The 22,406-nt window shown below is 50.8% G+C and overlaps 1 protein-coding gene across 2 annotated transcripts in view; it reads left to right on the top strand.

The window, feature by feature from the left end:
* The window catches only part of WDR91 (WD repeat domain 91), a 33,262-nt gene extending 14,519 nt beyond the window's left edge, over positions 1–18,743 (top strand). For both annotated transcript variants that reach the window (XM_080664836.1, XM_080664835.1), the window contains exons 7-15: positions 4,737–4,892; positions 7,215–7,408; positions 8,745–8,895; positions 10,735–10,829; positions 10,931–11,099; positions 12,243–12,351; positions 13,043–13,155; positions 14,312–14,509; positions 17,098–18,743. In XM_080664836.1, the coding sequence (XP_080520962.1) occupies positions 4,737–4,892; positions 7,215–7,408; positions 8,745–8,895; positions 10,735–10,829; positions 10,931–11,099; positions 12,243–12,351; positions 13,043–13,155; positions 14,312–14,509; positions 17,098–17,262 (1,350 nt within the window). In that variant the 3' untranslated portion in view covers positions 17,263–18,743. The remainder of the gene's footprint in view (positions 1–4,736; positions 4,893–7,214; positions 7,409–8,744; positions 8,896–10,734; positions 10,830–10,930; positions 11,100–12,242; positions 12,352–13,042; positions 13,156–14,311; positions 14,510–17,097) is intronic.
* The last annotated feature ends 3,663 nt before the right edge of the window (positions 18,744–22,406 follow it).

Below are 22,406 nucleotides of genomic sequence, written 5' to 3'. Positions count from 1 at the left end.
GGAGGTCACTTCAGTCAGAAAAACAAAACTAACAAATACCCTGCAGGCCAGACACAGTTAGGCTCAGTCCTTTAAAATTTTCTTTCTTATCTGTTCACGTGGCTCTAGGGTCCCAAGGGATCAATGCCAATTATCTTAAGTTGTTTTAACATAAGACATAGACTTAATGTAAGAAATAGCAAATAGCAGAACTAGAGAGGACAGTAGACTGGGGGAATCGCTCTCTCTTTTTTTAAAATATATTTTTACTAGAGGCCTGGTGCATGAAATTCGTGCACGGGTGGGGGAGGATGTCCCTCAGCCCAGCCTGCACCCTCTCCAATCTGGGACCCCATGAGGGATGTCCGACTGCCCGTTTAGGCCCGATCCCACCAGGGCAGTCAGACATCCCTCTCACAATCCAGGACTGCTGGCTCCCAACTGCTCGCCTGCCTGCCTTCCTGATTGCCCCTAACCACTTCTGCCTGCCAGCCTGATCACCCCCTAACCACTCCCCTGCCAGCCTGATTGATGCCTAACTGCTCCCCTGCCAGCCTGCTTGCCCCTAACTGCCCTCCCCTGCAGGCCTGGTCACCCACAACTGTCCTCCCTTGCAGGCCTGGTCCCTCCCAGCTGCCCTCCCCTGCTGGCCATCTTGTAGTGGCCATCTTGTGTCCACATGGGGGCAGGATCTTTGACCAGATGGGGGCAGCCATCTTGTGTGTTGGAGTGATGGTCAATCTGCATATTACTCTTTTATTAAATAGGATAGAGGCCTGGTGCATGGGTGGGGGCCAGCTGGTTTGCCCTGAAGGGTGTCTTGGGTCAGGGTGGGGGTTCCCTTGGGGCGTGGGGCGGCCTGGGCGAGGGGCCTGTGGTGGTTTGCAGGCCAGCCACACCCCCAGGCGAACCAAGCAGAGGCCCTGGTATCTGGGATTTATTTATCTTCTACAATTGAAACTTTGTAGCCTGGAGCAGAGCCAAGCCTTCTGCTCGCTCCGTGGAGGCAGCCATTTCTGTTGGGATTTCTTTATCTTCTATAATTGAAACTTTGTAGCGGAGGCCAGGGCAAGCCAGGGCTTCAGAAGCTTGGCTTCCTCCATTGCCGGGGGCAACCCTAGCCTTCTGCTCTCTCCAACTCCGCGGCTGCCACCATTTTTATCGGGATTTATTTACCTTCTATAATTGAAACTTTATAGCCTGGAGTGGGCCAGCCAGGGTGTGCGGAAAGCTTGACTTCCTCCATCGCTGGGGAAACCCAAGACTCCCTCATGCTCTCTCAGTGGTTGCAGCCATCTTGGTTGGGTTAATTTGCATACTCACTCCTGATTGGCTTGTGGGCGTGGCTTGTGGGTGTAGCGGAGTGATGGTTAATTTGCATATTACTCTTTTATTAGATAGGATTGATTTCAGAGAGGAAAGGAGAGGGAGAGAGAGAATCATCGATTGGCTGCCTCATGCACTTTCTCTACTGGGGATCGAGCCCGCAACCCAGGCATGTGCCCTGACTGGGAATCGAACCATGACCTCCTGGTTCATAGGTCGACACTAACTACTGAGCCACATGGCTGGGCAGGGAGTCTCTTCTCTTGACTTAGGTCTTGTGTATAGGTGGCTGGCAAGGAGGTTTGTATCCATATCTGTGTAAAAAGGCAGGGAGGCTATTTGACCTCACAATTTGTGGGAATAAGGTTGGAAAAAGACCCCGGCCAGGTAATCTGGAAAGAGAATGAGGTGTCAGCTCTTTTTAAAAAGACTCTTGATTAGAGGAGAAACAAAGATGGCGGCATAGGTAAACACCGAAACTGCTGCCTCGAACAACAATATCAAAACTACAACTAAAAGACAAATCGGACACCATCCAGAACCACAGGAAAGCTGGCTGAGTGGAAATTCTACAACTAGAAGAAAAGAGGAAAGAACATTGAGACTCAGAGGAGGTGCAAAAGGCTGAGGTATGGAGACTCGCATGTGGAGAGGATGGGCGGCTGTGTGCATGGGTGGCTGAGAGCACGGCTGGCTTTCTAAAGCGGGAGGGAGAAGGAAGCTCCCGACTGCACTGAACTCCAGTCCCGGGTGAGATGCTGGGAAACCAGACTCATTCGGGGGGAAACTGGACTGTCAGAAAAAGAGAAAGCACACTGAGACTCGGGAGCTGCGGAAGGCAGAGGTACGGAGGCGCGCGCGTGCACAGAGAGGACTGACTGCTGAATGCACGGGAGACTTGAGTGCGCGGCTGGCTTTCTAAAGCGGGAGGGGGACTGAAGCTCCCGACTGCGCTGAACTCCAGTTCCGGGCGAGACTCTGGTAATCCAGACTCATTCGGGGAGAAACTGGACTGTCTGGCAGCGGGCGAAACTCGAGGGCGGCTTTCTCTCAGAGGTGCTTGCAGTGATTACCGAGGGACACTGAGACCCAGGGGCCTCATAGGGCAGGGCTGACGGGAAGCCAAGGCTGTCTGCTCAGCCCTGAGACTCTGCCCCATCCAAGCTGAGCACAGAGGCTTTTGTAATTTTGCAAGTCTTGTCTCATAAGAGTGTCTCCAGCACAGAAGTTCTCCCAGTGTAGACACAGCTGATCCTCACAGCCAATTGGCCTAGAGGCCAATTCCTCCCAGTGATACCAACAACAATCAAGACTTAACTACAACAAGGCTGTGCACACAGTCCACAAAGGGATGCACTAAGAGTGTCCATCTCAGGTAACTGGGGAGGCTGAGCCACTGAGCCATATAGGACACCTAGCACACAAAGCTACTTTACCAACTCAGGGAAACAATAAAAATGTGGCGTCAAAGAAACAGATCACAAATGAAAGAAATGGAGGAAAGCAAAAGACTGGATATAGAGTTCAAAACCACGGTTATAAGGTTTTTCAAGAACTTCCTAGAAAAGGCTGATAAATATAGCGAGACCCTCGAGGATATGAAAAAGGACCAACTAGAAATTAGACATACACTGACTGAAATAAAAAATATTATACAGAGACCTAACAGCAGACTAGAGTACCACAAGAATCAAGTCAAAGAGTTGAAATACAAAGAAACAAAAAACATTTAGCCAGAAAAGATAAAAGAAAAAAGAATCCAAAAACTTGAAGATAGTGTAAGGAGCCTCTGGGACAACCTCTAGTGTACCAACATCTGAATTATGGGGGTGCCAGAAGAAGAGAAAGAGCTAGATACTGAAAACCTATTTGAAGAAATAATGACCAAAAACTTCCCCCACCTGGTGAAAGAAATAGACTTACAAGTCCAGGAAGCGCACAGAACCCCAAACAAAAGGAATCCAAAGAGGACCACACCAAGACACATCATAATTAAAATGCCAAGAGCAAAAGACAAAGAGAGAATCTTAAAAGCAGCAAGAGAAAAACAGTTAATTACCTACAAGGGAGCACCCATACGATTGCCAGCTGATTTCTCAACAGAAACTATGCAAGCCAGACGGGAGTGGCAAGAAATATTCAAAGTGATGAATAGCAAGAACCTACAACCAAGATTACTCTACCCAGCAAAGCTACCATTCAGAATTGAAGTTCAGATAAAGAGCTTCACAGACAAGAAAAAGCTAAAGGAGTTCATCACCACCAAACCAGTATTATATGAAATGCTGAAAGGTATTCTTTAAGAAGAGGAAGAAAAAGAAAAAGGTAAAGATAAAAATTATGAACAACAAATACATGTCTATCAACAAGTGAACCTAAAAATCAAGTGAATAAAAAATCTGATTAACAGAATAAACTGGTGAATATAATGGAATCAGGGGCATAGAAAGGGAGTGGACTGACAATTCTCGGGGAAAGGGGTCGGGGGTGCGGGAAGAGACTGGACAAAAATCGTACACCTATGGATGAGGACAGTGCGGGGGAGGTGAGGGCAGAGGGTGTGGTGGGAACCGGGTGGAGGGGAGCTATGGGGGGAAAAAAGAGGAACAATTGTAATAATCTGAACAACAATTTATTAAATTAAAAAAAAAACTGACAAAAAAAAAAGACTCTTGATTAAGAATCTTCTCTCCCTGGGAGTGTGGTGGGATTATTGAATTTATCTGCTCTAACCTTGGTTGACTTTATCACTCATGTTATGAACAGGAGCCAGATGATGCCAGTTTCTTTTCTGTGCAGTTCCTCTTGTTCAAAGGTCTTTGAGTTTCCAATAGTTTCTATTAAGAATTTCTGGTTACCTGGTAGTCATTTCCAAATACCTGAGTATTTGTTAACATTCTGGCTTAGTCAACTCTTGACCCAAAGGGTTTTGTGTTCCTTTTTCCCCTCCAGTGAAGGGATTGTATATTGCATAATTTTTTTATATTGCCCAAAAGTAGTGTCATTCTGCGACCCAGGCCCTTGCCACATATTGTTGCTTATATATGTTTAGAACACCTAGCATGGGGCCTGACATGATCTCGTCCCCCTTGACTAAAAGTAATTGTTCTGATCAGATCAAGGAGACATATGGATACCTCCCTCCAGGTGATAGGGATAGGCAGGCTGAGGCGTGCTGGCCACCTGTCCTCTCATGACGCGAATGAAAACAGAAAGGAGGAGGTCCAAACAGTCTATGTTTCACTCTTGACTTGGCCCACCAATGAGATGGTAACATTTTAACTATCTGCTTAGCATGGCCAGGGAGGGACCTTACCCAGGCGCTGCTGGGTAGAGAAGCCACTCCCTGGCCTCTGCCTGCTCCTGGCCAAGGGCTGTTGGCGTGGGCACAGACAGGAAGAGACTTTCACAGTCTGGTGTCTCGCCCTCAGACCATTAAGGCAAAGGACCCAGCGTGCGGACCCAGGGACGGGAAGAGCCTCTTCAGCGGGCTGGCCCCGGGGGAGTCCAGCTGGTCACAGCACCGGCAGCGGCGCCTGCAGGACCACGGCAAGGAGAGGAAGGAGCTTCTGTCTCTGACGTTGCAGGTATGGCTTGTCGTCAGCGTCCCAAGCATGCCCATGGGAGGGCTGTGGAAAATGACAGGGTGGTGCAGGGCTCACTCTGACCTCCCTTGATTTCTGCTGTTGTGTAGAGTGTGGTCTTGCTGACCTGGGGTAACTGCTTGCACTTTGGTTGTTTTGTTCATAGTTTGCCTGACTCTGCAGTGGTCCCTCTTTCTGCTGTAGCATTTTTCTAAACAGAAGCCACAAAATGCCAACTGAAAATGTTCCCACAAGATGAGGGCTGTGATTAAATTGGCTTGGGACCCCTTGCATACTGCGTTTTTCCCTTAGGTTAATTGTGCACGTTAGTATTAGCATGTCACAGGCTCAGATTTGGCAGGACAGAGACCGGTTTCCCTTGTTTTAACCCAGAATCCCTAGACTTGCTTGATCTCAGGATCCTTTTCTCCTGCACTGCCAGGGGCCCATCTGCTGGAGTTGCTGCCTGAGGGCCACATAGTGTCATTCTGCGACCCAGGCCCTTGCCACGCCAAGTCCTGGGACGCCCCTCACTGCTGAATGTGGGTCAGGTCTGCTCTTCTGGCAGCATAAGCTGCCTCCACTCTGTCAAACACTCGGGAAGCCCCGGGGACTTGCTGCCTGAGTCCCTTGCCTGTCACCTAGTTGACCATTTATCTCCTAATTGGAACTACTTACCTATTTTAAATATATATATGCTTTATTGCTTTTTAGAGAGAAAGGAAGGGAGAGGGAGAAGGAAGAGAGACATAAAAACATTGATGATGAGAGAAACATCAATCAGCTGCCTCCTGCATGCCCCCTACTGGGGATTGAGCCTGCAACCCAGGCATGTGCCCTGACCAGGAATTGAACCAACGACCTCGTGGTGCATGGTTGACGCTCAACCACTGAACCACACCAGCCAGGCACTACTTGCCTATTTAAAGGCATCAGAGGCCTGGTCTGTCAAGGTGGTGTGTGTCCTGACAGGGAGGGGTCACCCTTGACCCTTTTTCCCTCAGCAGAGCCCACGAGAGGAGCAAGCTCTCTAGGAAGGGGATGGCAGGAGAGCAGGCACCTGCCTTTCCTGGGCGAACTGGGCCCTGTTCTTGCATTTTAGAGCTCTTTCTTCTAGACCAGTGGTCGGCAAACCGCGGCTCGCGAGCCACATGCAGCTCTTTGGCCCCTTGAGTGTGGCTCTTCCACAAAATACCACATGCGGTCGCGCACGTACAGTGCGATTGAAACTTCGTAGCCCATGCGCAGAAGTCAGTTTTTGGCTTGGGTGAGTCTATTTTGAAGAAGTGGCGTTAGAACACTCAAGGGGCCAAAGAGCTGCATGTGGCTCGCGAGCCGCGGTTTGCCGACCACTGTTCTAGACCAAGCATGTCAAACTCAAAGGCTAACACGGGCTGAATAAACAAGGTTTAAGTTTCTGTGGGCCGCAAAAAAACAAAAGCTTCAATTTTCATAGAAACGTAGGTTTATTTTGATAGAGACATGCTGAATACAAAGGGCTGAAATAAATGAGTGATCGTTAAAATAAATTAATAGAATATTTTAACAAAAATTAATATTATTTCTTGAACATTAACTTATCAGACCCTGCATAACTGCACAAATTAATAAGCGTTACGCAAATAAACCTATTTTTCTTCTCCGAAAACGAAATAGTTCCTGTTGCACACACCAAACAAGTCAGTCCAAGACTAATGACGTGGCAGTTGGCTGCTAAAATATTTGCTGCTGGTATTAGTGGAGAGAAATGGTGCGCCTGCATGCACGTAAAGGAAATGAGTGTAACACGATTATAGTGATCAGTCATTACCGAACGTTGTAGTTTGTTATTAATAATTATGTATAACAGGATATTGTAAAAATTAAGTTACAAAATATTTATTAAAACGTTTCTTACATACCGTTATATTGGCTGGGCCACAAAAATATTTGTTGTGGGCCGCATGTGGCCTGTGGGCCTTGAGTTTGACATGCTTGTTCTAGACCAGGCGTCGGCAAACTCATTAGTCAACAGAGGCAAATATCAACAGTACAACGATTGAAATTTCTTTTGAGAGCCAAATTTTTTAAACTTAAACTTCTTCTAACGCCACTTCTTCAAAATAGACTCCTCTAGGCCGTGGTATTTTGTGGAAGAGCCACACTCAAGGGGCCAAAGAGCCGCAGTTTGCCGACCATGGTTCTAGACTAGACCCACGATCACTAAGAGCCTCCTGCAGTGTGCTGCAGCCACAGGTGTCCTGCAGCGTGTCCCCGGATGTGGCGAGTAGCTAGGCCCAGCGCAGACCTGTCACAGCTGACTTTTCCCTACTTTGCTTGGCACAGTGTGCAGAGAAGAAACCTGAAGCTTGTGGCCCCGAACCAGAGCCCTGCCCAGAGCTCCACGTGGAGGCGCTGGAGACGCTGACGCGGGCTGCCTCAGCAGGCCCTGAGGGTGGAGGGGTCCGCTCCGAACAGCCGTTCATTGTGCTAGGGCAGGAGGAGTATGGGGAGCATCACTCCTCCATCATGCACTGCAGGTGGGTTCAGGTGGAGGCGAGGCCCAGCGAGGGAAAGCGCTAGCCTGGTGGGACTGGTCTCCCTGGGAAGCTGTGTATGAAGGTGTAGCCGGCAGGAGGTATGGAAAGTGGGATTCCTGAAGGACCGTTGTCACCCTCAGAGAGTCAGAGGAGGCTGGGCAGCTGCCATCTGGGTGTGGGGTGTCCCGCTCAGAGCTGCTGTAGCCCTCGTCAGCCTCTCTGAACTTTCTAACCATGAGACTCCGAGTTTTAGGAACAGTTGCCTTTTATTTGAACTCCCTAAAGCTCACTCAATTTTTTTTAAATATATTTTATTGATTTTTTTTTTTTTTTACAGAGAGGAAGGGAGAGGGAGAGGGATAGTTAGAAACATTGATGAGAGAGAAACACTGATTCAGCTGCCTCCTACACACTCCCTACTGGGGATGTGCCCACAACCAAGGTACATGCCCTTGACCGGAATTGAACCTGGGACCCTTCAGTCCACAGGCCGACGCTCTATCCACTGAGCCAAACCGGTTAGGGCAAGCTCACTCAATTTTAATTTACTTTATGTTGATAATTTTATTTATTAAAACAAATTTTTTATTGATTTCAGAGAGGAAGGGCGAGGGAGAGAGAATCACTGATCAGCTGCCTCTTGCACGTCCCACACTGGGGATAGAGCCCGAAACCCAGGCATGTGCCCTGACCAGGAATCGAACCGTGCATGGCCTCCTGGTTCATATGTGGACGCTCAATCATTGAGCCACACCTGCCAGGCTATTTTGGTAATTTTAGATAAACACAAGGCAGGGCAAAAATAGGTTTATATTTGTGAGCACTTGAAACACAGAGTTTACTCTCCTGTTATTACTTATTGATTATTGTATTATTTTCCAACTGTAAGCCTACTTTTGCCCACTGTGTACTTACCATTTATAAGTTTTTACTTGCACATGGTAAGAACTTGACCTTTCATGAAGGGACCCTCACAGATGTAATGTTCGGAGGGTAGGTGTGTCCCTTGCTTTGATGGGCCCCGGAGCCAAGTGCAGGAGGCTCTCAATCTCCAGACACCGAGCACCCGAGGTTGAGGCCCAGTGCATCCTGCCCACTGTTCTATGCCCACTGTTTACCCCAGGGCTCAGCACATAATGGTGCTTTATAAGAAATGCTTGGACAAATGAATGAATGAATATTTCTAGAAACGATCCACTGATCATTGGAGTGTAGGCATTTCAGGATTGTTTTTTAAAGCAGTCTGAATGTCAGAAAAGCAACCATCTGAACTAGCTGAAGAGGAGGATGGACTACGGCAAGGACGTTAACAGCTCCCCTCTCTCTTTTGTCTTAGAGTGGATTGCTCGGGGAGGAGGGTTGCCAGCTTAGACGTAGACGGGGTCATCAAAGTGTGGTCCTTCAACCCCATCATGCAGACCAAAGCGTCCTCCATTTCCAAGTCACCACTGCTGTCTTTAGAGTGGGCCACCAAGCGGGATCGGCTGGTGAGTGAGATGCCTCATTGCTTGCTCTGCAGTCTGTGAAGAATTCCCCAGGGCTGTCCACCGGTGGTCAGGCACCACGGGCAGCTGAGCCAGACCCCACCCCCCATGGGGACCACATAACCAGGACTGACCCTATAGGCTCCTGTTTGGGGTGGGCAAGGAGGTGACAGGATGAATGAGAATTGAAATGAGACTGCAGTGCAACCTGGAGAACACTCCCCCATCTGACGGCCAGGGTGCCTCCCTCTCTGTGGTGGTCTGGCTCGCTGCTGCTCTGTCTGGGGAGAGACTGGCTCACTTCCTGTTCTTCCCCATCAGTCCTTCAGCTGTCCAGATTCTAACAACCCACACAAACATTCTCAGCTGCTCCCGCCTGCTGCTAGACCCCTCCCTGTGTCAGGCCCAAAGGAAGCAGCTGAAGCTGGTGGGGGATGGTGCCCTACTTGGCGGTTCCCACGGGTCTGATGGCCTCCAGGAATAGTACAGTGTTATTTTTTCCTTCTGGACTTTAATGTTTGAGATAGACTTTGTAGTTAAGGAGGTAAAGTTGATTTGTAATTTTTTCTTTTCTTTTATTGCATTTTGAGGAGATCGTAGCAGGCAATCCGAGGGGCAAACCTTTTTTTTAAATAATTTTGACAACTGCAGGCATTTTGGTTATGGTACAGAGGTGTCAGGGCATACCCAGTGATAATTTGCCAAGTGAATGCTAAGGTCGTAATATAGGTGGTATTCCTGGGGATACCCTCAGACCTGCTTCTGGTGCTTTCTTCTGGTGGTGCTCATTATCTTTGAAGCTTTTCAGCAAATAAATTACAGGTTCCTGAAGGCAAGGATAGCTTCTTCTATTTTTTCTGGAGGCCTTTACTGGCTCAGAGCCAGAGCTGTCCCCAGACAAGCAAAGGGGGTCCAGGCCCCATGATCAGCCAGGGCCAGCACCCATGGAGATTTAAAGCTGGGATTTAAAATGGAAAGAAAAGGAGGAAAGAACAGAGGGTCTCAATTAATCAGCCAGAACCTTTCCGGGTATGTCTGGGGTGATACATCTTTCCCATCCTCAGATTCCGTTTGTGGTTTTTCTTCTGTTCGAGATCAGCTCTGATGTCTTTATTTAATTTTAATTTATGTATTTTAAATATATTTTTACTAGTAGCCCTGCGCACAAATCTGTGCACCAGTAGCTCTCTGCGGGGCCTGGCTGCTCCGTGCCCGCTGCCCAGAGGCTCTCCGTGGCCCAGAGGCCCATCCACGGCAGGTGCGGAAGGCTTGCCTCATCGCCATGGCGACGAAGCAAGCATTCTGCCAGGCTGCTCACGCTGCCCGCTCTCAGCGGCCACCCTCCCCCCCACCGGGACTGGGGGGACACCGGCGGTGGGGCTGAGAGGACTGGGCGCCGCCATCTTTATGTGATGGTTAATTTGCATATTACCCTTTTATTAGATAGGATTCATTTCAGAGAGGAAGGAGTGGGAGAGAGATAGAAACATTAATGATGAGAAAGAATCATTGATTGGCTGCTTCCTGCAAACCCCCTACTGGGGATTGAGCCCAAAACCCGGGCATGTGCCCTGACTGGGAATCAAACTATGACCTCCTGGTTCATAGATCGATGCTCAACCACTGAGCCACACCAGCCAGGCTCTTTATTTAATTTTTAAATGACGTCCATTTTAGCCAGATATCACCTAAATTACCTGGGTAAGTGGAGGCGGCCCCGCCCCTGCAGCCTGCCCAGACCTCACAGGAGAGGGCCTGGACCCCCACCACCACTCCAGTGGTCCTCCCTGACCTGCCTGACCTCCTACTATTCTTCACACCTCCCGCCCCTTCTCATTCCAGCTCTTGCTGGGCAGTGGTGTGGGGACAGTGCGCCTTTATGACACGGAAGCCAAGAAGAATCTCTGTGAAATCAGCATCGACGACGACATGCCCAGGTGAGCTGGAGGCCGCTCCCCTTGCTGTGCTCTGCAGCCTTTTCTCCATCTCACCCCTCCGGTGGCCACGGAGTGCTGACCCCGCCCCACGTGTGTTGCAGAATCCTGTCTCTCGCGTGCAGCCCCAATGGGGCTTCTTTCGTCTGTTCGGCCGCAGCTCCGAGCCTCGCTTCCCAGGTGGACTTCTCGGCACTAGACATGGGCAGCAAGGGCACCAACCAGGTTCCCGGCAAGCTGCTGCTGTGGGACACGAAAACCATGAAGCAGCAGGTGCGGGCCTGCCCCACGGGCCTCGGGCTGGCCACACTCCCTTCCGAGTCTCTCCCTCCCTTTGCTTTGGTCTCCTCAAACTTTGATTTGTGAGGAAACATCAAAGTGTAAGTGTTGAAAGGGGTAATGCTCCAGTGGGTAGATTGCCAGCTGAAGTCATTGTGCCACAGAATTGTGCCACAAGTTCACAAGTCACACAGCCTCCTAGAGGGCCCTTGTGGCTTCGTTTTATATTTTAAAGACTTTACTTTTGAGCAGTTTAAGGTTCATGGCAAAATTGAGAGAAAGGCACAGATTTCCCATATACCCCCTGCCCTCATTATCTGCATCCCCACCACAGCAGTGCACTTGTTACACTCTCTGAGCCCACATTGACCCGTCATCACCCAGAGTCCACCTTTACTGCAGGGTTCGGTGTTAGTCTGCTACATTCTGTGGGTTTGGACAAATTGGTAATGACATGCATCCACCATCATACGGGGTATTTTCACTGCCCGAAAAATCCTCTGTGCTCTGCGTCCCCTCCCCTTCTCCCCACACGCCCCCCGCAACATGGCCCTAGAGAGAGTAAATGATGCGTAAATTCTCCTGTTTAAAGGGCAGTGATGCTTCTTATTAAAGTTAGTTTTAGTGCTCAAAAGTGGTGTGGCCTTTATGTTGAACAGTTTCCTGATGTTACTGGACCCTTGAAGGGTCCCTGTCATAGGTGGCTGTGTTCCAGGTGTTCAGTTTGTGACTTACTGCAGCGTCTGTGAAGAAGTATATATTCCCATGTGGAGGTCTCACAGGTGTCAGGGCCACACATGCATTCTTGAACACGAGGCCCTGCCCTGTCTGTTCCTCCTCTAGCTTCCTTATCTAGGCACATGTGTCTCACTTAGAAACGGGGCGCCTTTCTGAGCCCGTCCTTCCCCTGACCCTACACCAGGGGCGGGACCGTCTGGCCTGCGGCCATGTAAGGCTCTCGAAGTCATTTGGTCTGGCCCTATACACCATCGCAGCTTAAAGATGGAATATCAGTACTTTTTATGCTCTCATGTGCCTCGCCCTAATCTCGGTCTCCTGTCCCCTTTCAGAGAGAATTTGTCTTGAATTTTGGTTTATTATTTTCTTACATTTTAAAATTTAGTTTGTTTTCTCCAGCTCCAGTTCTCCCTGGATCCAGGGCCCATTGCTATCAACTGCACAGCCTTCAATCACAACGGGAACTTGCTGGTCACAGGGGCGGCGGACGGCGTCATCCGGCTATTTGGTAAGCAGTCATGCTTGTGGCAGCCCTGGGTCTCTCCTTAAATGTCCTGGGAAGAGAGTTGGATTTTTGCCAGCTGGACCAAAAGCAAAACCCCAATTCAGCATGCTCGTAACAGAACTTAGCTTTGGTCAGCATCTGTTGTCTTCAGAGCCTCTGTAGTCACCTTGCACATGGTCAGTGTCATGGACGCAGGAGGGCGGGGTGGGGCTCAGCAGTCCTTCCGTCTTGAGGTGTTCTGTCTGAGTCCTCATGGCCTGAGTGAGACCCAGGAGGACCCGCAGGAGTAATGCCGTCCTGTCCTCTCAGTGTGGCCAGTTTCCTGTCCCTGTTAAGCGTTAGAACAGTGTACATCAGAGCCATCGGCAGCTGCTTAAAGATCCCCATGCCAGCCTGTCCAAGGAGGCCCAGAGTCAGATGGCCTGGGATGGAACAGGGACTGTGTCCTCACCAGACCCCCTGGTGCAAAGTTACAGAGGCCTCTATAACTAGAAGATTAGATGCAGCGGAGGAGAGAATTAGCAAACTGAAGCAGCCAGCAACCCTTCCTCAGCAGGGCTCAGCTCGGTGACGCCCTCTGTCCCAGAGCAGCTCCCACCCATTGGGCAGAGGGTGGGAGGTGCCTCCTGCTGTGGGCCAGTGCCTCCTGGGAGCCTGGGCAGGAATCTTAGCATCGTCTCTGTCTCTGCCTTAGACATGCAGCAGCATGAGTGTGCCATGAGCTGGAAGGCCCACTGCGGGGAGGTGTGCTCCGTGGAGTTCAGCTACGACGAGAACACCGTGTACAGCATTGGCGAGGACGGGAAGGTAGGCGGGTGCAGGAACCTCCCTTCCCTGGCTTAGGCATCTGGGAGTCAAGAGAGCACCAGAATAGCATGGTGGGCTGGGTTTAAATTCTGACCACACCTTTTACTCGCTGTGACCTTGGACCTCTCCCTGCCTCAGTATTGTCATCTGTAGAATAGGGATAATAATAGTAACCAGTCTCACTGGATCTTTGTGAGGCTTAAATGAGCAGTGGGAGCTGCCATTCTTATGAAAGGGGGGACCCCTATCCTTCCTCCTGATTGTAGCAAGTGATTCATCCCACTGTACATGGAGCAGTGGGGTCCGGATTTGGGGCTGGATGTGCCCCGTGAGCATGGATGGGTAGAGTTTGCCGGGGGTCAGAGCAGCTTCCTAGAAGCAGTGAACAGAATCAAGTAATTAATGTAAAAAGGGAGGCGGGAAAAAAGTAAAAACAAGTGCCCTTTGTGGATTCTCTCTGGAAAGATATGTGAAGACCCTTGGAAAGGGAGCTGGGGTGGGATAAGCATACATGCTTTTCATCTGTGCCCTCCTGTACCTTTTGGATTTTATCCTGTCAACCTGTATTACCCGTTGGAAAACAGTAATTACAAAATGATTTCTTCATTTGAAAACTGCGGGAAGGGGGCTTTTAAAGTCAAGCCTGGCTTCCTAGTTTTTTGGGTGGGATTTTCAATTAAGAGGTGGTCACACGCAGGTAGTCCGCCCCTGGGGCAGGCTAAAGAATTATAAATGCTGCACTACACGAAGCTAAATTCACAACTGCACTGTGGTGTTCTGGTCATTGCACTGCTGAGATGCTGGAAGTACATTTGGAATTTGTCCTCTCCACTTTGGGAATTCCTAAGTCAGAACGGTCTAGTTGGGTTCTGACCCTAACAACAATAGTGACAGTCACTTGAAACATTCCTCCTAGGCTCAGGCCAGAGAGAAAGTCTGGACTTTGATGTGACGTTGCTGACCCTTTTTCTAGAATTTCTGCCCTAAAAAAAAAAAAGCTTAAATTGTGCTGGGAAGAGATGGGACTGGGGGGGTGGGGGTGTCATCCCACTACTTCTCCTGGTGGCCTGCGGACCCATGGCCTCTGCTCTGGGCCATCCCCCTCCTCTTAGGCTGTCCCGCTGCTGAGAGACTCTGCTGTGCTTTGTGGTTGCAGTTCATCCAGTGGAACATCCACAAGAGTGGCCTGAAGGTGTCCGAGTTCGGGCTCCCCGCGGACGCCACGGGCCCCTTCGTGCTGTCCGGTTACAGCGGCTACAAGCAGGTTCAGGTTCCCCGGGGTCGGCTCTTCGCTTTTGACTCCGAGGGAAATTACATGCTGACATGTTCTGCCACTGGGGGCGTCATCTACAAGGTACCTGGGGTGTGGTGGGGGGGAGGGAGCTCCTCCTGGAGGGCTGAGTGTGGGCCTCTTCCCCGCCCCTGCCCGTGTGGCCAGTCCGAAGCCCCCTTGCTGCAGGGCTGAGTCAGCAGAGCGTGGGCAGAGGCGACACCATCCTCCTCTGCTGGCCCATCCGCTGTGCTTTGATGAGACCCTGCCCCTTCTCTGGCTGCCTTCCTTTTCTATAATAATCTCTATATATAAAAGCCTAATATGCTAAGTGTCTGATCAATTGGTCAACCGTTTGGTCGACCATTTGAACAGTCACTATGATGCACACTGACCGCCAGGGGGCAGATGCTTCGACTGGTAGGTTAGCTTGCTGCTGGGCTCTGGCTGATCAGGACTGGGCGAGATGGGCTGGACACGTCCTGGAGCCCTCCCGGGGTCCCTCCCAGGCCTGCCAACCTCCCACAGTCCCTCTCCAGCCTCTAAAATATTTCTTCTAATTTCCTTTCAATGTGCATGAATTCGTGCACCAGGCCTCTAGTACCTTTTATAAAAACAGTAAGAAATGGGAGAAGGGTTGGGAAGTGTCTTGGTTTGGAGCAACACACCCCAAACAGGTAAGTGCTTACATGGTCTGTTTTAGTTACTTTAACCAGGCATAGATTTATTGTTGTATTGGAAGTTCCATGGGTCAAGGACATGACAACCCATGGCTCAGGACAGACCTGGGCTGGGATTTGTCAAACCATGAGGTAAGTTGTCCACTTTGTTTTGTCGTCAGTTTATCTCTTTAATTTTCATGTCCGAGCTTCTCTGGTTCATGTACCTCTTTCTGTATAATTGCATGAAGTTACAAATGGCCTCTGTTTTGCTGGTATTATAAACAAATAGAGAAGGGGTGAGGGTTGGTGTCGTAGCCTAAGCGCATGTTTCTGGTACCAGGTGAATTCCGTTCAAAGCCTCCGTGTTAACCTTGGCCTGATGGTGGTGCTCACTCTGTAGGTGTGAAGGGCCCCAAGGTGGAATGTCCTCTGCTGGGGGCTCTCCATGCTCTCGTTGCCAGGGCTCACATGTCAGCAGACAGCACGTGATTTGGACAGTAGCTGTGGGGGGCCACTGGCTGAGGCCCGCCCTGCACACAGGACAGAAGGTCTGGTCCTGCTCCCCTCGCCCTCACACCCACTTTAGAGCCCCAGCGGGGGCAGTGCAGTGTTAGGGTTCTGAGAGGGCCGGGGAGCTGGGTCCTCAGTGAAGATCCTGGGGGCAGTCTGTGGATCTGAGGCCGTGGAGGAGGAGGAGGAGTTGGGAGGACGGGGATGCAGGCCTTGGTGGGTGAGAGGAAGGGTTAGCTTGGCTCCTCTTTTCCAAATTGTGATGCGTTGGGTGGCCGTGGCCCTCAGCGCCATAATTTCTGATACTTGCTATTGGGAAATACTGTAAAGCCTTCTGTTTACAAGCCTAATTTTATTATTTAAAAATTGAGTTTCAGGTAAGCCATTCTCTGCTCTCTGTATGATTTTTATTTGTTGTATGTATGCTATGTGTATGTATATGTATTTTATTTTTAATCATGTGCCTTTGTCATTTGTCCTGATCAGTGTATATGCTTTGCAGTCAGATTTGCTCTATAACCAATTAATGAGTTAAAAGATTTTCCTTTGTATAATTTTTAAAATGCCAATGGGGTCTCATTACTTAAGGAATATAATGAACTTCAGATCCCATTTTCACAATCTGTAAGCAATTCATGACTTTAAAGATGTTTCCTCGCCCTTGCGGGTTTGGCTCAGTGATTAGGTGTCAGCCTGTGGACTGAAGGATTCCAGATTCGATTCTGGTCAAGGGCACATGCCCAGGTTGTGGGCTAGATCCCCAGTAGGGGCGTGCAGGAGGCAGCCAATCAATGATTCTCTCTCATCGTTGATGTTTTTATCTCTCTTCCTCTCCCTTCCTCTCTGAAATAAAAAAACCAAACAAACAAAAAACATGTTTTCTCCATGACGGTCGTATACTTCTTGCTCACAGGTGGTATCTGTGGCTGCATTGATCATTATTCAGCTGGTCCTGGTTTACCTTTTCTTACTACCTTCTAACTCCTCACACCTGCACGAGTCCTGGCGGGTACTGTGGGGCAGAGGGGAGCCGTGCTTGTACATTATGAGGGGCTGCTGGTGCCTGCTCTATCCGGGCACTGCAGGAGCTGACCAAGACCCACACTCCTGCAGCTGGGATCCCTGGGGGAGCAGACCTGGAACAAAGAAGCAGATACATGATATAATGTCTGGGAGCAGGGATGATGCTGGGAGAGAGGGGTCCGGCGGTGCAGGGGCACTGGCCCCCAGCAAGTTAGAGGCGGCAGAGAAAATTCCCTGCCTGTTAGAGCGTTTCAGGGACTTGTTTTGCACGTAAGATGAAGGAAAAGCTCTAGTCAGAACAATGAAGGTATTTTCTTGTCTAAGAAATTAAACAGGCTTTCTGGAAGGGTGATTGTGCGTACCTGGCACATCCTGAGGTTGGGGTGGCAGCCCCAGGCTTGAGGTGGTTGGTGGAGAACATGGATGTATTTGTGAAAGGCGTCCGCTCACACCTCCTCCTCTCCTGTCCTCTTACAGCTGGGCGGGGACGAGAAGGTTCTGCAGAGCTGCTTGAGCCTGGGTGGCCACCGAGCCCCCGTGGTCACCGTGGACTGGAGCACGGCGATGGACTGCGGGACCTGCCTCACTGCCTCCATGGATGGCAAGATCAAGCTGACCACCCTCCTGGCCCATAAAGCCTGAGTGCACCTGCCCGAAGAACTTCCACGGAAGCCGTGTTATCCCCGGGGATGGGGAGACAGGAAACAGGAAGACGGGACGCTCCATTTCCGGCTCCCTGCCAGGGCGGGGAATCTTCAGGGAAAGGCTGTTTGGGGGCTCGGATGCTGTGCAGCCTGGTGACTGGAACAGGAGCCACCCGGAGGAGTGGCGCGTGTGCCCCGGAGACCGGCTTGCTGGGCGGTGCCAGAAGCACCCAGACGGCGGGAGAAAGCTCAGGCATTCAGAACACTGCAGGTGAAGCATTGTGATGGCTGCCCTGTTGGCCCAGGAGAGATTGACAGTATTTTGTATACATTTGCTCAGTTTCTTCTTTTTTTAAAAAAAGAATGCCCTTGTGGTTACCTGGTGTCCGTTTCGGGAGTGTGAGTGCAGCAGGGCACCTCCCTTCACCTTTGCCCCGCGACAGGCCTCCCACCCCAGCTCTGCCTCACCGGCGGTGGGGCTGAGCCTGGGCGATGTTTGCTTGTTGCTTTGCTGTAGGAGGATGTCCTCTCTTCCGTTCCACTAGCTAAGGTTTGTGCTGTTCCTATTTCTCTGGGCCACAGACAAGGAACCACAGCATTCCTGTCTCCCTGAGCGTTGGCGCTTCTGTTACAGAAGCTTCTATGGACGATGGCAGAGCCTGGCTGCCCTCCACCTGGTGGCGGCCGTTTCCCAGCACCTGTCATGGGTCCTCTCATTCAGTTTCACATCTTTGAGGTTGACCGGAGCCAGCCGCCAGCGCCCTCTGTTGGCGACTGGCAAAATGACTGAATCAAGTTGGCCAAGTTCATCCGCACTGTGTCCACAGCCCTGCCTGTGTCCTGCCTTCTGCTTCCTGGCTGGGGTGGGACCTTGAATAGGCCAGTGTTCTCACAGGGTGAGGAAGAACGAGAGAAGGGCTCCCTTCTCCCCCTTCCATTTCTATCTGAGGCAGGGAGGCACGGTCAGCTGATCAGCCTCGTGGTGGGATTTCTTGACAGGCAGCCTTGTTGCCAAGCTGCTAGGAGTGGTCACTGTAGAGCCTCTTTGGGCTCCAGCCCAGTCATGGGGTGCTGGTCTGGAGTCGGGGTACTCCCAGTTTCCTGCTTTTGGAAAACCATGAGTAAATTGGTATGAAAGCCTTGGCTTCATTGTGCTGGGAGTTTGGGGGAAAGGAGGGAGGTATGTGGCTCAATTCTGAGAAAACACCAGAGACTTGGTAATAAGTAGTTACACATTTTTACCGATTTCTATCCTGGTAATCCTTCCTTCAAATGAAGAAAACCAAAATTTTTTCATGTATAATTTTTTTCATTTTCTGCATTGAAACAGCAACCTTATTTATCTCCCCCAGTGATTCTTTAGGTCAAGCATGCCAAACTCGAGGCCCACGGGCTGCATGCCTCATTTATTTGCTCTATGTTAGCCTTTGAGTTTGACATGCTTGCTTTAGGTTATTTAAAAAGTCAAGTTTCATTTGAGTGAGAGTGCATTGTTTAACTTTTCTTCAAACGTTTTTCTCTGTCTTACCCATTCTCCCTTCTCAATACGGACTTCACAGCTTGCTGAAACATTTTTAAGGATTTTGGAGAAACAAGGGACACTTAAAAGTTGTCTCTTCTCTCATTTCCTTTCTGTGGGTTGGACACCTGCCTCTCTCTTTGCTTTGAGCTTGGCTCACCGCCAGATGTGGCCAAGGCCCCACCAGGAGGGATGGCAGAGGGTTCCACCACACAGAACCAAACCACAACCTTTCCTAACAACAGAACTCCAACACCGCTAACCTCTAACCTGTAGAAATTTGTAAATGCAGTATTATGTGCTGCGGGCAACCCTGCCCCCTCCTGGCCTGTTTCTCCCCGACTTCACTCCATCCTGAGTGCTTATTAGCCTGATTGTCTCATCCTGGTGGTGCTCCTTGTCCCACCCACTCCCCTCCAGGATTCAAAGGTAGACTTACCTTCCCTTCACAATACCTGCTCAGCATCTACCCAAGACCCCAGCGAGACTCTTCCATTATTTTGGGCGAAGGCAGCTAGAAAGAACCATCAAGCTAGTCCAGCCTCGGCCCCTGAGGCTGCATGCCTGACGCAGGTGTGGGGCCTGACTCTGGTGAGAGCCTCCAGGTGCATTTTCCTCCGTGTTCTGGGACCTGCCCGCTCCTGCTGCCAGGTCTTAGGCTCCCTGAGTGAGGCATTCAAAACACTGCAGGAATTGACTCCAATGCATCCAAATCCCCCAGCTCAGGTGTCTCCCTACTTGGGCTTCTCACCTTTCAAACAGGAAGCTTTTTGTGCAGACACACAGGTTTCCTGCTCCTCGGACCTCGTTTTTCAGCTGGCTGTGGGAAGAGGTTTTAAGGAGATAAATATGGAAGGAGTAGCTCTACTAATAGCAAAACAAAACAAGGCATCTTCTCCACCAATTAGAGTTGGGTTTGTCCTTGCTCACAGCTTGTGAGAGCAGAAGAGGGGAGAGGTCAGTGGCTCTCCCACCTTCATGGAAACTGGAAAAGCAGTCCCTGCCCCTGTGGGATGCTCTCCAGAGGCGGGAGGCAGAGCCCAGGTTTAACCAATGCTCCACAGGTGGTTCTTGTGACCTGATTTATCTCCTTAAGCCTTGATTGATTTAAATGTTCCCAGCCTACTTCCCTGGGATTGAAATGAATATTCAGGAGAGAGGTGAAAGTGCGTTGGAGAAACATCACAGGTGGAGGGGAGCTCTCCTAGCTCCAGAGTCTGGTCTCCAAACTTTGGATCAAGCTCCCCTATTGTGCATCTCTAGTATATGGAGAGTATTATTCTACTACTACTAGTGTCCTGGTGCATGGATTCACGCACATTAAAGGAAATTAATTAGAAGAAATATTTTAATATCGCTATTCACATCTTGCTAATGAAAAAAATAAGATTCTACCGAGTTTCCTATCTACCACTCCAGGACTTCTGAGAGGATCAAATGAGATGAGGCATGGGAAAATGCATCACAAACATTTGGTTAAACTGTAAAATGTTTGCACCTGGCTATAAAGCAAGTCGTGTTCCTGGGCTGAAGAAACTCCAAGGAGGCTAGTCGCTAGGGAGAGGAAGCCAGGCGTTGCTATGTGACATCATTATCTGGCATCCATGGTGATCATCTCTGGGCTGGGCTGAGGGCCACATTTTGCACCATGGGGTCTTGGCAATGTTGGCTGCAATTTGGTGGGGTGTCACAGTGGGGTGTCCCACTTGGTGGAAGCTGAGTGTTGGTTTATCGGCGCCAGCTCCATGGTGCTGTTTATTTTGAAATGGCCAGTGCGTGTCATGGCAGCTCCTGTGTTGAGCATCTGCCCCCTGGTGGTCAGTGCACATCATCGCTACCAGTTGGACAGACACTTAGCCTTTTATATATATAGATTAGCTGATTTGTGGTAAACCACATTTCCCTCCCTCCCCCTAATGTCTGATTCAGGGGGCTTGGGAATCCACACTTTAACAAAGACCAACCAGCAAAACTCAAATGGAGCCACATTTGGGGACTGTTAAAACATTCTGTTAAACAAAAAAATTTGCAACACTTGTTAAGGAACAGTAAGGCAAACTATTCAAAGGGGGGCTACTACAGTGGGGTTTTGAAGTGGGGGAAGAGATTGGGCTCAACTCCCAATGCCATAGAGAAAAGTGGGAATTTATAGCCAAGGAGCAGGTTGGGGGTCAGTGGATGGAAAATTACTAGGAGGAGGTAAAGGTGGATTCTGGCTAAACCGACCTAAACTGACCTAACAGGATTCTTGCCCAAGGCAATCTGGGTGATCAGACATCACCTGGGGGGCTGGTAGTGGAAGATCAGGAACCTCATCAGCTTTTAGGGTGATCAAATATTGAGGGTAGCGGCCTCTGGCTAAACCAACTTAGCAGGTTTCTTGCTAAAACTGGACAATGTGGAGATGAACACAGAAGCCCGAAAGTCAGGGCCTAGTGGAGAAGAGTTCAGCGGAGCCCGATTGGAGTTTGGTCAAGGGGGGACTGTCAGGACCCAGGACAGCGGGGTCGGCTTCACGCATCCGCCGGGGCGCAGACACCGCGAGCTGCCTGCAGGGGGCGCGCCTGTGCTTCTGCGCTGGCTGCTGGGAACCGGAAGTGCGGGGAGCGCGCGGGCGCCGCGGACCCTGGGACAGGAGGTGCGTGCGGGCCGGGGGCCGGACCCCACGACCACCCAAATCCGCCTGCCGAGCTCGCCCCAGAAGCCGAGAAGGGGGCGCGAGGCTGGGAGGCGGGAGCAGCGCGCCGTCGGGACTGGCTCGGCCTGGCCTCTGGCGGAGACCCGGCCGGCCGGCAGCTCTGGGGCCGCAGCGGGCGGCTCCCGTCGCCAGCGAGGCCCGCATAGATGCCCCGTCTGCCCCTCTAGGTTGCACGTCTGGTCGCTGCCAGGGCAGCGCGGGAACTCGGGGATCGGGGCGGGGTCCCCGAGAACGGGGTGGGCTGGAGAGGGTGCCGGCACCTTGTGCTCGCGGGGCCGCCTGGACTTCCCCTCGTGAGCGCGGCCTCTGTGCTTGGTGTCTGGAGCCTGCAGGACTTGGCTGAATCCTGGCTGCAGTTTCCAAGTTTTGTGTGACCTTGTGGAACTTGCTAGGCCTCAGTTCCCCGTCTGTGAAATGGGCTTACTAATCTCTGCCTGGGGCCAGATCAGTGCCTCTGCTTGGACCACTGCGCTGCGCCCGTGCCTGGCGGCTAGCTGTGCTCACGGCGCGGGAGTGACTGATCACTGCCCGAATGTTGACAGAAATGAGTCCCTGGCAAAGGGTTAGGATGATGTCCTGCTATTTTTTTAAAGTTGTGAACAGCCCTTCCAATGAGCAGTAAACGATCAAGTCGTGCTTCAGAGAGGAATCTCCTCCTCTGGGCCGACTGCCCCTCCTTGGCAGTTCCCACCTTTCCGGGTGAGGGAGTGGGACCCTCCCTGGCGGAGCGTGCAGCTTCAGAGCTGACTGCTCAGGGGAAGGCAGACTCCTGCGCCTTCGGGTCACGGGGGTGGGGTTGGGGGGAGGGGGGGGACTTGGGGTTGAGGTGGAATCCTGTCGGGGAGGCAGCAGAGGCCAAGTTTGCTGAGGGCTGGTGGGCCCTTCTGGACTTCACTTCCGAAGTGGGCACTGTTGTCCCTGAGCC

This window comes from Plecotus auritus, assembly GCF_963455305.1.
Source record: "Plecotus auritus genome assembly, chromosome: 4".
NCBI lineage: Eukaryota > Metazoa > Chordata > Mammalia > Chiroptera > Vespertilionidae > Plecotus > Plecotus auritus.
Note: the sequence above shows the minus strand (reverse complement) of the source record. Positions and strands in the feature narration are given on the sequence as shown.